The sequence below is a fragment of the Bombina bombina genome, chromosome 3 (assembly GCF_027579735.1).
Source record: "Bombina bombina isolate aBomBom1 chromosome 3, aBomBom1.pri, whole genome shotgun sequence".
In the NCBI taxonomy this organism is placed as follows: domain Eukaryota; kingdom Metazoa; phylum Chordata; class Amphibia; order Anura; family Bombinatoridae; genus Bombina; species Bombina bombina.
Window position 1 is genome coordinate 1,252,182,764 of NC_069501.1, and position 15,562 is coordinate 1,252,198,325.

At 40.6% G+C, this 15,562-nt stretch overlaps 1 protein-coding gene across 2 annotated transcripts in view; it reads right to left on the minus strand.

Annotated features, from left to right (window-relative positions):
* ARAP1 (ArfGAP with RhoGAP domain, ankyrin repeat and PH domain 1) overlaps positions 1-15,562 on the minus strand; it is an 860,101-nt gene that overhangs the window by 126,950 nt on the left and 717,589 nt on the right. For both annotated transcript variants that reach the window (XM_053708778.1, XM_053708779.1), the window contains one exon: positions 9,555-9,729. In XM_053708778.1, the coding sequence (XP_053564753.1) occupies positions 9,555-9,729 (175 nt within the window). The remainder of the gene's footprint in view (positions 1-9,554; positions 9,730-15,562) is intronic.

Below are 15,562 nucleotides of genomic sequence, written 5' to 3' on the forward strand. Positions count from 1 at the left end.
CAAAAGACTGAATATCAGGAAGCTCAGCTAGCCTCTTGTGTAGTAACACAGATAGCACTGAAATCTGTCCCTTTAAGGAACTAGCGGCAAGTCCCTTCTCCAAGCAGTCCTGGAGAAAGGAAAGAATCCTGGATACATTGACCTTATGCCAGGGGAATCCACGTTCTTCACACCAAAATAAGTAGGTCCTCCACACCTTATGATAGATGGGACGGGTGATTGGCTTTCTATCATGAATGAGAGTATCAATCACTCTCACAGAAAAACCTCTCTTGGCTTGGACTAGGCGTTTAATCTCCGCACAGTCAACCTCAGAGAATCCAGATTTTGATGAACAAAGGGACCCTGTTCCAGCAGATCCCTGCGACAAGGTAACCTCCATGACTGTCCCTTTAACTGTGTTTAACATCCCCACCAGGTCCGCAAACCACATCCTTCGAGGCCATGATGGAGCAAATAGAATAGTTGAAGCTTGCTCCTGCTTGATGCGGGCCACTACCCAAGGTAGAAGTGGTAACGGAGGAAAAATGTAAACTAGGTTGAACCCCCAGAGCACTGCTAAGGCATCTATCAGTTCTGCATGAGAAACCCTGGACCTCGACCCATATCTGGGTAGTTTGGCATTGAGACTGGAAGCCATGAGATCTATCTCCGGCGTCCCCCATCTGTTGCAAATCTCCGCAAACACCTCAGGATTGAGAGACCATTTCCCCGGATGAAACGATTGTCTGCTGAGAAAGTCCACTTCCCAGTTGTCCACACCCAGAATGTGGGCCTCCGCCCATTCCAGAATCCAAGATACTTCCCTCATAGCCAGGGAGATTCTCGTTCCCCCTGATGGTTGATGTTAGCCACCGAGGTAATGTTGTCTGATTGAAATCTGATAAACTGGGATGAACCCAGGAGAGGCCAAGTCTTCAGAACGTTGAAGATTGCTCGAAGTTTCAAAATGTTGGCCGGGAGAAGAGATTCCTCATGTCCACTGACCCTGTGCCCTCCTGGCATCCCAAACAGCTCCCTTTCCTGATAGACTTGTGTCCGTAGTCACAATCTCCAAGGATGGTCTCAAGAAGGATGTCCCATGGGACAGGTGATCTGGACAGTCACCCAGAGAGCGATTCTCTCGACCGGTTGTCCAGAGAAATCTGTTGGGATAGATCCGAGTGATCGCTGTTACACTGCCTCAGCATGCACAACTGAAGAGGTCTGAGGTAAAACCTGGCAAATGGAATGATATCTATGCTGGACACCATGAGCCCAATCACCTCCATACACCGGGTCACAGATGACCTTAAAGTGGTTTGGAGGGCAAGATAATTGGAAGTAATTTTGCAACGCTTCTGTAAGGAATATCTTCATGGATATGGAATCTATTATCGGCCCAGGAATTCCACTCTGGTACTGGGAACCAGAAAACTCTTCACTAAGTTTATCTTCCATCCATGAGATTGAAGAAGAAGTAGCAGAGCTTGATGATCTTCTGCCAGCTGGCAGGACGGAGCTTGGACCAGGATGTCTTCCAAGTATAGAGCTACTGCAATACCCCTGGTTCTCGCCACCGCGAGCAGAGCCCTAGAACCTTCGTAAAGATATTCCATCATCTACCCAAGGTACATAAAAGTTAATACAATGTTAAAGGGAGACCTATTGTCTCCGGAATAGGCTCTCTCTTTGAGCCTATGTCGGAATGGTTAGACGCACTATTGCAGCCTATTGTGGTTAACCTTCCCAGCTTTATCAAGGATACTATGCATGTTCTTGATTTACTTAAGAGCATACATTGGACTGATGATTTTAGTTGGCTGGCAATTAATGTTGTTTCATTGTATTCAACGCTCCCACATCACATGGGTCTACAAGCTGTAAAATATTTTTTGGAACTTTGCTGTGAATTGGATGCGGATCATTTGAAATTTATCCTGCGCACCACTGGCTTCCTCCTAGAACACAACTATTTTCTATTTGAGGGGATCTACTATCTGCAGATACAGGGTACTGCTATGGGGGTAAAATTTGCCCCCTCATATGCAAACATCTTTATGGGATGGTTAGAAAGGAACTGTATCTATGCGGATAGTAATCCCTTCTCTGAGTACATCATCTTTTATAGAAGATTTATAGATGATCTCTTAATTGTGTGTGGGGGGGGGGAGCCAAGGGTGCAGTGAGGATTTTGTAAAATACCTAAATCATGATATGAATGGGCTTAAATTCACCATGAGTGGCAAACTCATAACATTAACTTTTTGGATATCACTGGCAATTCTTTATTGCACGCTACGAGTGCTCATCCACGTCATGTTTTTAGGGGGATAGCCAAAGGCCAATTTCTTCGAGCTAAAATAATCTGTTCACAGCAAAAAGATTTTGTTGTTGAAAGCAAGAATATCAAAACTTGTCTCATTGCTAGAGGCTATTCGGCTACCCTCCTAGATAACATGTCTAAAAACGTCGACATATCTAATGACTGTTCTAAATTGGAAAGGAGTAAGACTCAACAAAAAATTAAAAGCAATAATGGAGAAGACACACCCCTGTTTATAACCCAATATTCTACAGAATATTCTTCTATTTGTAAAATAATTAATAAATATTTCCCAATTCTTTATGGGGACAAATCTTTGAAAAGGGTTGTAGAAAAAGGGTGTAAATGTGTGTATTCGAAGAACCTCACATTGGGGAATATGTTGTCTCCCAGTCAATTACCTAAAACAGGCCCAACTAGTACTTGGCTGACCACTAATGGTACTTTTAGATGTGGCAACCATCGCTGTAAAGCTTGCGACTATATTAAAATGGGCAGTTCTTTTCAGTCATCCAATACTGGTCAAATCTTTCAGACCAAGGGCTGTATAAATTGTTCTGCGTCCTTTGTGGTATACCTTGTGGAATGTGCAGTTCATAATTTACAGTACGTAGGTATGACCACAAGGGAGGTCAGAACAAGAATTAGAGAACACCTTGGTTATATCAAAATGAGCAACGGTGTTCAGAGTTGTCCAGACATTTCTTAGATGTACATGAGGGTAATGTGAATAACGTCAAATGGTGTGCCATTGAACGCATTACTAAGTCTAATAGAGGAGGAGATAAATCTAAAACTTTGTCTAGACAAGAGGCATTTTGGATTTTTAAGTTATCAACTCAGGTGCCAAATGGGTTCAACTTTGAATTTGATTTAATCAATTATTGGGAATGACATTATTATTTGTATTTATGGTTTCATTTACTCAAGTACTATACACATTTTTTATTAATTGAGATGTGTTATAAAAACTTTTTCTAAATATGTTGTTTGGGCTGGTATAGAAGGTTACCTATATTAATCACTAACACTATTATGATTTTTTAGTTTAGGTTGCTTTTTGATAAGATATTATATTGTTTGAATTGATGTATCTATTTTTATTCATCAGTTGCTCTGCTTGTATTTGCTTAGGTCTAAATCCACAGTGAGAGAAGAGTCTAATATATGTATAAGTATAGCAGGTGTTTAATCACTATCTTACCAATGAGATTGTTTTGTAACTTTTTTAAGCTGCTAATTGACAGCACAGATGCCCTTTAGGTCTATGATTACGGCAGTTTGCCGAAACGCGTAAGACACGTCACTACCTTAACCTGTGTGTATTTTAATTATTTTGGAATAAAGACTGTTTTTTATTGGCTTTACTTATCACAGAGTTCCTGAGTACATTTGTTTGTTCCCATTGTATACTGTGGTCTATGAGGAGTTCCACACACAATCTCAGGACCAACCGTTTTTGGATCTCAAGGCTCCTAAAAGTTAATCCTGGGATTCATTGTTCTACTATTTTGTTTGCCCAATACGCTTTGGAGCACGGAGACTACTCATCACGCTCGAGGTCGCTGATTGGACATCCCGAACGAGTGGCTGACACACCTCCTGCACACCCTTTTCTGCACCGGATTCCTCCCGAGATTGATCTGCCCCAGGAGGGGAGCGCGGCTCTACGTGCTAAAATCCTGGGACTCATCTCTGTGCCGCTGATGGTTCCTTGTGGCAATCGGGTTTGCCGGAATTAGAGAGCGATAGGCCGACTTCCGGATGTATATTGTGTTTTGAATTGGAGGTGAGATTCAACTCATTAAGCTTGGGCTTTTGGGCTTACATTTTGGACATTATGACTGACGTGGTATCAGTCATGCCCCTTATACATTAACTGGAGCCTTTATTATTATTATACAAAATTTTTATCACCTTTATATTCTCTTAGCCAGAACTTTGTGCTCTTTTGTATTATAAACCTTCATAAAGACTCTTGGGGCAGTAGCCAGACGAAATAGGAGAGCCACAAACTGGAAGTGTTGGTCCAGAAAGGTGAATCTTAAGAACTTGAAGTGATCCTTGTGTATTGGCACATGAAGATAAGCATCCTTCAAGTCTATTGTAGTTATGAACTGTCCCTATTGAACTAAGGGCAGAATCGACCTTATCGTCTCCATCTTGAGCAATGGCACCAACAGAAACTTGTTTAAACACTTTAGGTCTAGAATTGGGCGAAATGTACCCTCCTACTTTGGGACCACGAAAAGGTTTAAGTAGTAACCCAGACCTCTCTCTGCTAGAGGTACTGGCACAATCACTCCTAGGGAGGAGAGATCCCTCATGCTCTGTAGAAAAGCATTTCGTTTTTCTGGACTTGAAGATAGGTTTGATAAGAGGAATCTGCCCCTGGGTAGATGAGTTGTAAAAGCTATCCTGTAACCTTAAACAATGACCTCCAGAACCCAAGGGTCTTGTACGTCTCCCAGCCAAGCCTCCACAAAGAGAGATAGTCTGCCCCAACACGATCCAATGACGGATCGGGGGCCACCCTTTCATGCCGTTTTAGTGTCGGCGGGCTTCTTGTTCTGCTTGGACTTGTTCCAAGATTGTGATGGTTTTCAAGTTCCCTTGGACTGATCCTGCTTTGCGGAGGGCTGCGTTGGGACGAAAATTAGGACCCTGTCCTTTAGGTTTGTTCTTCTTATCCTATGGTAAGAAGGCACCCTTGCCCCCAGTGACCGCGGATATGACAGAAAATAACCTTTCCCTTAAATGGAAGGGAAAGCATTATAGAGTTTGAAGTCATGTCAGCAGACCAAAACTTCAGCCACAGAGCCCTACAGGCCAGAACAGAAGAGCCTGATGTCTTGGCAATCAAGCAAATAATATGCATGTTTGCATCACAAATAAACGAAATAGCTACCCTCAAAGCCTTAATTCTTTCCTGGATCTCATCAAGGGAGGGGAAATAAAAACCCTTTGTGCTGAAACATCTTTCTCAACAGAGTTTCTAACTCCTTATACATGGGCTTCTTAAACGATAAACTATCGTCAAGTGGTATAGTGGTGCGCTTAGCAAGCGTGGAGATAGCTCCATCCACCTTAGGGACAGACTGCCACAACTCTAATTGGGAGTCAGGAACCAGGAACAATTTTTTAAAAGAAGGGGAAAGAGAGGAGCCGAGTCTTTCCCATTCATTCTTAATAATATTTGCCATCTTAACAGGAACCGGGAAAGTTTGTGGTACTATCCTATCCTCGAAAACCTTATCAAGCTTAGGAATAGAAGGTTCCTCAGGTAACTTTGGTTCTGGAACCTCTAACGTAGCCAACACAAAACGCTTCTTCTCCTGTAAACCGCACAGTCAGGAAAGAGGAAGTTAATGAGGCCACACCCGGTCACATGGAATGCCATGCAGGACCGCCCCTACTGCAATAAGGAAAGCGCGCCAAACTGACAGGCTACACAGTTATCCAAAACGAAAGTAAAACCTGAATGTTCCCACATCCGCCAAAGCCTCATCTCACACATGTCGCAGCATAAAACATAAAGCAAATAATGTATAAATCCCCCCCCTGTTAAATAATCCACTTCCGTAGATATTAACCCTTGATTCCATACAGATAAAGAAGTCACACTGTGACCCTGTCTTCTTACGTTATCATATGATATAAAATGAAACAATCTTACCGGAATCATCGCCGTGGAACAGCTACACAGCCTCTCAAGTTTGACAGTCTTGTAGCATCGCACCTGACATGGACTTGAGTGATAGAAGCAGGCAGTGAAACCCGTCAACACTGATTGCTTAGGATTTGCCAATACGAGTCTGGATGGTTTTGCAGAAAGACTCTCCCTGCATCTCCAGACCCTAACATTCGTCAATGCTTTCACTGAAAGGCTGACAAGACTACTTAAAACTCCAGTCCCATAGCGAAGAGTACTACCCTCCATAAGAGACTACTCCAAATCTTCTGACACTTCTCTGCCATCCTCCTGTGACGAAAAGGCAAAGAATGACTGGGGAGTGGGGAAGGTATTTAAGCCTTTGGCTGGGGTATCTTTGCCTCCTCCTGGTGGCCAGGTTCTGTATTCCCACAAGTAAGGAATTAAGCAGTGGACTCTCCTCATATTAAGATGGAAATAGAAGTGTTTGAAGTGATGAATTGAAAGAAAAAAAACGCTACTTTAACGTTTCTTTAGTTAATCTTTATGATGGAACCTTCGAGAAAGACATTGTTTACCATTACTTTAATAAGACAGTCAGTATATTTCTGGTATTGTGAAAACCACAGGAAAAAATCGAATGTCATATTTTGATAACATCAGAACCTTTATAGCTTCCTGAAGTATAGGTATAAGAACTATTGCAGCTGTTTCATAACATAAGGATTTAAAAGAGACAGATAGCTAGATAGATAGATAGATAGATAGATATAGACGCAGAGAGATAGATAAATAGATAGATGGATAGATAAATAACTAGATAGACAGAAAAACAAGCTAAAAACTGCGAAATTCATCGGAAGTGTAACTAATACCCAAGTATCTATTGCTCACTGAATGACTGTGACAAACCTCAGAAATAGTTTATATGGCACAGCAATAAGAAAAACAACAACAAAATCACTATAATATATCTTAAAATTCTTTTAAATGGAACAAATACATTTTTTATAGCCCTTTACAACTAGGAGTCTGGAAGGGTACAGAGGAAAAATCAGAAAGTGTTTAATAAAAAAAATAACAATAATAATATTAATAAATTTTGCCTGCTTGGTGCACAGTAAATACAAACATTACAGCTGGTGAATTGCTTTATTCTCAGATAGCGGAACTACAAATGAAAGACAAAAGAACTTCAGTGTTTCATGTGACTCAAGACACTAAATTATCTTTGAATGATCTCTTGGCACAATGTCCAGGAATGTATGGAATGTACCAGCTGCACATAAATGATTTGCCAAGATGCACACAACCATCCCCCGCAAACTCTCCTGCATGCCAGGTATAAACACGGGGGATGGTCTGTCCTTTCTAATACATATGTCCTAAATATTGTACAATATAATCCCTTCCTAAAAGCAGACATAGGGCTCCATTTATCAAGCGAGGGCGGACAGGGGTGTGCATATTCGTCCCTTTCCGCCCCAGTTCGCCTCTGGCGGGCAGCAATCTGTTGCCGGAATTTATTATTGCACGTGAGCACTATGTTGCACTTGTGTGCAACACCGCCCCTGCCCGGGCATAGCCAATCATGAGTGGGCAGGAGCTGTCAAACCCCATCACTGCCGGGAATTTTTGAAGTGTGGTGCGCAGCTTCAATTAGTGGCCTATAAATTGGCAAAAACACAATGGCTGCTATTTATGAACAAAGGGTATCCCAGGGAAGCTTTTACAACCATTTGTCTAATGACTGCAGTAGTTCTCTCTAAATAATTTCAGTGGCAAACCCAAAGTTTCCAAAAAAGCCAGCATTTTTTTATATGATCATATTTGGAGGCCAAATAGTGTCATCAAATATACCAAAATGGGCCTAGATCAATAGCTTGGGTTGTCTGAAGAATTATATATATATATATATATATATATATATATATAAAGAGAGAGAGAGAGAGAGAGAGTTTTCATTGATAAATACATAAAAAGCTCTATTTTTTAATAAATGGTTTAAATTAAGTGATTTCAAAAATGCTAAAACTTCTCTGGTACTTTAGGCAAGTTTTTCTCTGAAATTCCCAGTGGCGAAGGAACATAAGGAAATGCTCTAACATATTACACCATAGTATTTATGCTACCTAACGTCCCTTTAGGAAGTGCTGGGAACTGCAACTAGCTTCTTTGGGGAGCAATTCTAAACCAGTTCAGAGTGTTGCACAGAATAAGGTTTGAGGGTTAAATGATATCAGTTTCCTCACTGTATCTACGTAAAGCAAAATCTTAGTTTTAATGACACATATTGTGTATATCAGCTTCTTAGCTCACAGTATATAACAGTTCAAACGTGCGCCAAGTGGAGGGTGCCAGGGGAAACAGTGGGGAATATGGGCATTTACTTAAAAAGGGAGAGTCACCAAATTGTGACCATCAAATATGGTCCCAAAGGATAAAGGCGCCCTCCAGAGGCTTCCATCGTAGGTAGATACGCACCAGGATCAGCACTTCTTAGAACAGGTGGAAATACTAAACAAGATAAAAAGGCGCTCCAATGGTGATTCACTGCCTGAGGAAAGGGTGCCATAAGCACTCTGAAACGCGTTGCAGATTTTCTATGTTTTTAATAAATTGCCCCTTAGACACAGGGGTGTGCTGCTTTTAAGGAGCTTTTTGAGTCTTTTTTTGGACACTTTGCACTACCATTTGCTTATTTTAAACATTTGAGCCTGTATCATATTGCCAGAGTGAGCCAGCTGGTGGGCTCCAATCCATCCAGCCTGTTTGATTTGCACTGCATTATAGTGCGCTGAGTATTACCCATTGGAGGGTACTGGGAGCATCCCATATATTGTTGTGATTATCTGCACCATTGGAGCCTCTTCCCCCTCCCCTCTGTTTTCCTGTTGACAGAGCAGAACAAGAGCTGGTGGGCTCAGATCTATCCAGCCTGCTTGATTTGCACTGTACTATAGTGCATCATTTTTGTGAGTACCTTTCTGCAGAGGGGAGTTTCTTGTAGAATTTCATTTTGTTTAGCGCCTTTTCCCTTTTTATCTTGTTTAATACTTAATAAAGGGACTTGTCTAGACTGTCACTGGCACAATAACGGCTGTAAAAAACAGCACATCTGCAAATCAGACGTATGCCAAGATCTCGCTGCCTGTGACACTAATAATTTTACAGCTCACCTGTGTGTTGATGACATTGTGATTGCTAGATTTCGGGCTATATTGGGCTACTCTTAGGGTTATTTTAAGGAATGGCATCCAATGGGTTAACGGTATTTCCCATGCGACAGGTGTCTCTTCTGCACATCTAAACCCAGCATAGCGAGATAGCTAATATCTGCCCTGCAGTACTTGATGAGGCTTATTAGAAAATCTCGTCAGAAAAGTGAGCTTTAGAGAAGCGAGCAAGATAAAATAGGATTTAAATAAAAAACAGGCGCTCCTAGAAATATCACTGTCCCACATTGATCTGTAACTATGGCAACCTATTTGTACTAACAAATGCTAATCTCTAGACGCACCTATGTACAGCAGGGGAGCGCTATCACTATAGGCTGTATCTGTAAACTACCTGCAATCTGCCCAGGGAGGCACTTACCTGAGGTCCTGTTCTGAAGTAGGAATTCCATCTGCAGCTTCTGCCCAGCCTGTTGTGCCAACTCGTAAGGATGTGGGTAGAAGGGATCCTCCGAGTTACAGCTCACATTTGCCCCACAGAAAACCAACGCCTGTGTCTCCGTCAGATCACTGGTTGTCACAGTGGCGCACAGGGCCTGCACAGCACAATACAGTTATACTGGTTATATCTATGTTGGGTTGTTTAATTTTGTTTCAAAATATTGTAAGGAGAAATATCTAAAAGCCAATACAGAAATATGTAAAAGCCAATACAGAAATATGTAAAAGCAAATACAGAAATATGTAAAAGCCAATACAGAAATATGTAAAAGCTAACACAGAAATATGTAAAAGCTAACACAGAAATATGTAAAAACTAACACAGAAATATGTAAAAGCCAATACAGAAATATGTAAAAGCTAACACAGAAATATGTAAAAGCTAACACAGAAATATGTAAAAGCTAACACAGAAATATGTAAAAGCTAACACAGAAATATGTAAAAGATAACACAGAAATATGTAAAAGCTAACACAGAAATATGTAAAAGATAACACAGAAATATGTAAAAGCTAACACAGAAATATGTAAAAGCTAACACAGAAATATGTAAAAGCTAACACAGAAATATGTAAAAGCTAATACAGAAATATGTAAAAGCTAACACAGAAATATGTAAAAGCCAATACAGAAATATGTAAAAGCTAACACAGAAATATGTAAAAGCTAACACAGAAATATGTAAAAGCTAACACAGAAATATGTAAAAGCTAACACAGAAATATGTAAAAGATAACACAGAAATATGTAAAAGATAACACAGAAATATGTAAAAGCTAACACAGAAATATGTAAAAGCTAACACAGAAATATGTAAAAGCTAACACAGAAATATGTAAAAGCTAATACAGAAATATGTAAAAGCTAACACAGAAATATGTAAAAGCTAACACAGAAATATGTAAAAGCCAATACAGAAATATGTAAAAGCTAACACAGAAATATGTAAAAACTAATACAGAAATATGTAAAAGCTAACACAGAAATATGTAAAAGCTAATACAGAAATATGTAAAAGCTAACACAGAAATATGTAAAAGCTAACACAGAAATATGTAAAAGCCAATACAGAAATATGTAAAAGCTAACACAGAAATATGTAAAAGCTAATACAGAAATATGTAAAAGCTAACACAGAAATATGTAAAAGCTAACACAGAAATATGTAAAAGCTAATACAGAAATATGTAAAAGCCAATACAGAAATATGTAAAAGCTAATACAGAAATATGCAAAAACCAATACAGAAATATGTAAAAGCCAATATAGAAATATGTAAAAGCTAACACAGAAATATGTAAAAGCTAACACAGAAATATGTAAATGCCAATACAGAAATATGTAAAAGCCAATACAGAAATATGTAAAAGCTAATACAGAAATATGTAAAAGCCAATACAGAAATATGTAAAAGCTAATACAGAAATATGTAAAAGCCAATACAGAAATATGTAAAAACCAATACAGAAATATGTAAAAGCCAATACAGATATATGTAAAAGCTAATACAGAAATATGTAAAAACCAATACAGAAATATGTAAAAGCCAATACAGAAATATGTAAATGCGAACACAGAAATATGTAAAAGCTAACACAGAAATATGTAAAAGCTAACACATAGCATTCTCTGTATAAAGCTCACTGGGTACAATTAAAAGGACATAAAATGCGTTACACTAATATTTTACACACTTCTTATCCTTCCACCATTGCTCTGAAAGATCCAAACCACAGCCTCTGATGCTTCCCAAAATCTTCAAATTGTATTTCACTGTGATTTAAAGGTATATGAAACCCAACATTTGTCTTTTATGAATCAGATAGAGCATGCAATTTTAAACAACTTTGATATCTTGATATCTTTGATTGAAAAGCAGGGCTGTATGCTTAGGAGCTGGCCCATTTCTGGAGCACTATATTGCACCAAACAGCACTATTTTCTGCCATGTAGTGCCGCAGATGCCTACCTAGGTATTTCCTCAACAAAGAAACCCATAGAACAAAGCAAATTTGATAATAGAAAAAAATTGCAACTTTTTTAAAAATGGTATCATCTGTCTGAATGACAAAATAATGTTTTGGGTTTTATATCCCTTTAATTCGGTATTGGCTGCTGGCACAATTCATGTAAATCACTGGAGTACACATTTCAAAGTCAGCCTTTCATACGGAACAACAGACTTTTAGGAATAGTAAGAAGGAACTTTTTATTTTCTTTCAAAATAATTCAACTTAATGCAAATGCTTATTATAAAGACATGTAAGTCCCTTTAAAAGCATAGTCAAATACACGCAAATTAGTTGTGCAACTAGAACATGGAAGACAATAGCAGCCGTGGCACTTTGTGAATCTGTAAAGCAAATCTGCGTGAGTGCAATGTGTTGGCCTACATTTATTAAAGGGGCATTCTATTGCAAAGGATTGCATTCTCTCAGTGCATGTCAATTTTGTGTGATTGACGGTCTTTTTTTTTTTTAGATTTACATTTTAATATACAAACATACAAAATAATACAGGGCAGAGCTGGCACCTCTCAGTAATCTGAAACACAAACATTCACCTTCACACACATCCTAAACAGTTATTTCACAGGATAATGAAGTTTTAGGAAAGATATATTCTAAACTTTATATCCACCATCAAATTTGCCTTTCAGTGCTGAGATATTTTACACCTCTACACCGCACACATTGCATTTATACATTTAGTGCATTTTCTGTGAAATACTAAAACAAATTTGTAGCTGATCAAGCACTTTAAAAAAAAAGCTATAGATTGTAGAAATACCCAAATATGGGAACCACCAGCAAGTCATGGAATCTCTTATGGCAATTACCCGTTTCTCCTCTTTTATATGTGCCCCATGTGTACAGACATGCACCTGTACCTAAACAGGACACTAAAATCAGAAACAGAATTTATGTTTACCTGATAAATTACTTTCTCCAACGATGTGTCCGGTCCACGGCGTCATCCTTACTTGTGGGATATTCTCTTCCCCAACAGGAAATGGCAAAGAGCCCAGCAAAGCTGGTGACATGATCCCTCCTAGGCTCCGCCTACCCCAGTCATTCGACCGACGTTAAGGAGGAATATTTGCATAGGAGAAACCATATGGTACCGTGGTGACTGTAGTTAAAGAAAATAAATTATCAGACCTGATTAAAAAAAACAGGGCGGGCCGTGGACCGGACACACCGTTGGAGAAAGTAATTTATCAGGTAAACATAAATTCTGTTTTCTCCAACATAGGTGTGTCCGGTCCACGGCGTCATCCTTACTTGTGGGAACCAATACCAAAGCTTTAGGACACGGATGAAGGGAGGGAGCAAATCAGGTCACCTAAATGGAAGGCACCACGGCTTGCAAAACCTTTCTCCCAAAAATAGCCTCAGAAGAAGCAAAAGTATCAAACTTGTAAAATTTGGTAAAAGTGTGCAGTGAAGACCAAGTCGCTGCCCTACATATCTGATCAACAGAAGCCTCGTTCTTGAAGGCCCATGTGGAAGCCACAGCCCTAGTGGAATGAGCTGTGATTCTTTCGGGAGGCTGCCGTCCGGCAGTCTCGTAAGCCAATCTGATGATGCTTTTAATCCAAAAAGAGAGAGAGGTAGAAGTTGCTTTTTGACCTCTCCTTTTACCGGAATAAACAACAAACAAGGAAGATGTTTGTCTAAAATCCTTTGTAGCATCTAAATAGAATTTTAGAGCGCGAACAACATCCAAATTGTGCAACAAACGTTCCTTCTTTGAAACTGGTTTCGGACACAGAGAAGGTACGATAATCTCCTGGTTAATGTTTTTGTTAGAAACAACTTTTGGAAGAAAACCAGGTTTAGTACGTAAAACCACCTTATCTGCATGGAACACCAGATAAGGAGGAGAACACTGCAGAGCAGATAATTCTGAAACTCTTCTAGCAGAAGAAATTGCAACTAAAAACAAAACTTTCCAAGATAATAACTTAATATCAACGGAATGTAAGGGTTCAAACGGAACCCCCTGAAGAACTGAAAGAACTAAGTTGAGACTCCAAGGAGGAGTCAAGGGTTTGTAAACAGGCTTAATTCTAACCAGAGCCTGAACAAAGGCTTGAACATCTGGCACAGCTGCCAGCTTTTTGTGAAGTAACACAGACAAGGCAGAAATCTGTCCCTTCAGGGAACTTGCAGATAATCCTTTTTCCAATCCTTCTTGAAGGAAGGATAGAATCTTAGGAATCTTAACCTTGTCCCAAGGGAATCCTTTAGATTCACACCAACAGATATATTTTTTCCAAATTTTGTGGTAAATCTTTCTAGTTACAGGCTTTCTGGCCTGAACAAGAGTATCGATAACAGAATCTGAGAACCCTCGCTTCGATAAGATCAAGCGTTCAATCTCCAAGCAGTCAGCTGGAGTGAAACCAGATTCGGATGTTCGAACGGACCCTGAACAAGAAGGTCTCGTCTCAAAGGTAGCTTCCAAGGTGGAGCCGATGACATATTCACCAGATCTGCATACCAAGTCCTGCGTGGCCACGCAGGAGCTATCAAGATCACCGACGCCCTCTCCTGATTGATCCTGGCTACCAGCCTGGGGATGAGAGGAAACGGCGGGAACACATAAGCTAGTTTGAAGGTCCAAGGTGCTACTAGTGCATCCACTAGAGCCGCCTTGGGATCCCTGGATCTGGACCCGTAGCAAGGAACTTTGAAGTTCTGACGAGAGGCCATCAGATCCATGTCTGGAATGCCCCACAGCTGAGTGACTTGGGCAAAGATTTCCGGATGGAGTTCCCACTCCCCCGGATGCAATGTCTGACGACTCAGAAAATCCGCTTCCCAATTTTCCACTCCTGGGATGTGGATAGCAGACAGGTGGCAGGAGTGAGACTCCGCCCATAGAATGATTTTGGTCACTTCTTCCATCGCTAGGGAACTCCTTGTTCCCCCCTGATGGTTGATGTACGCAACAGTTGTCATGTTGTCTGATTGAAACCGTATGAACTTGGCCCTCGCTAGCTGAGGCCAAGCCTTGAGAGCATTGAATATCGCTCTCAGTTCCAGAATATTTATCGGTAGAAGAGATTCTTCCCGAGACCAAAGACCCTGAGCTTTCAGGGATCCCCAGACCGCGCCCCAGCCCATCAGACTGGCGTCGGTCGTGACAATGACCCACTCTGGTCTGCGGAATGTCATCCCTTGTGACAGGTTGTCCAGGGACAGCCACCAACGGAGTGAGTCTCTGGTCCTCTGATTTACTTGTATCTTCGGAGACAAGTCTGTATAGTCCCCATTCCACTGACTGAGCATGCACAGTTGTAATGGTCTTAGATGAATGCGCGCAAAAGGAACTATGTCCATTGCCGCTACCATCAAACCGATCACTTCCATGCACTGCGCTATGGAAGGAAGAGGAACGGAATGAAGTATCCGACAAGAGTCTAGAAGTTTTGTTTTTCTGGCCTCTGTCAGAAAAATCCTCATTTCTAAGGAGTCTATTATTGTTCCCAAGAAGGGAACCCTTGTTGACGGAGATAGAGAACTCTTTTCCACGTTCACTTTCCATCCGTGAGATCTGAGAAAGGCCAGGACAATGTCCGTGTGAGCCTTTGCTTGAGGAAGGGACGACGCTTGAATCAGAATGTCGTCCAAGTAAGGTACTACAGCAATGCCCCTTGGTCTTAGCACAGCTAGAAGGGACCCTAGTACCTTTGTGAAAATCCTTGGAGCAGTGGCTAATCCGAAAGGAAGCGCCACGAACTGGTAATGCTTGTCCAGGAATGCGAACCTTAGGAACCGATGATGTTCCTTGTGGATAGGAATATGTAGATACGCATCCTTTAAATCCACTGTGGTCATGAATTGACCTTCCTGGATGGAAGGAAGAATAGTTCGAATGGTTTCCATCTTGAACGATGGAACCTTGAGAAACTTGTTTA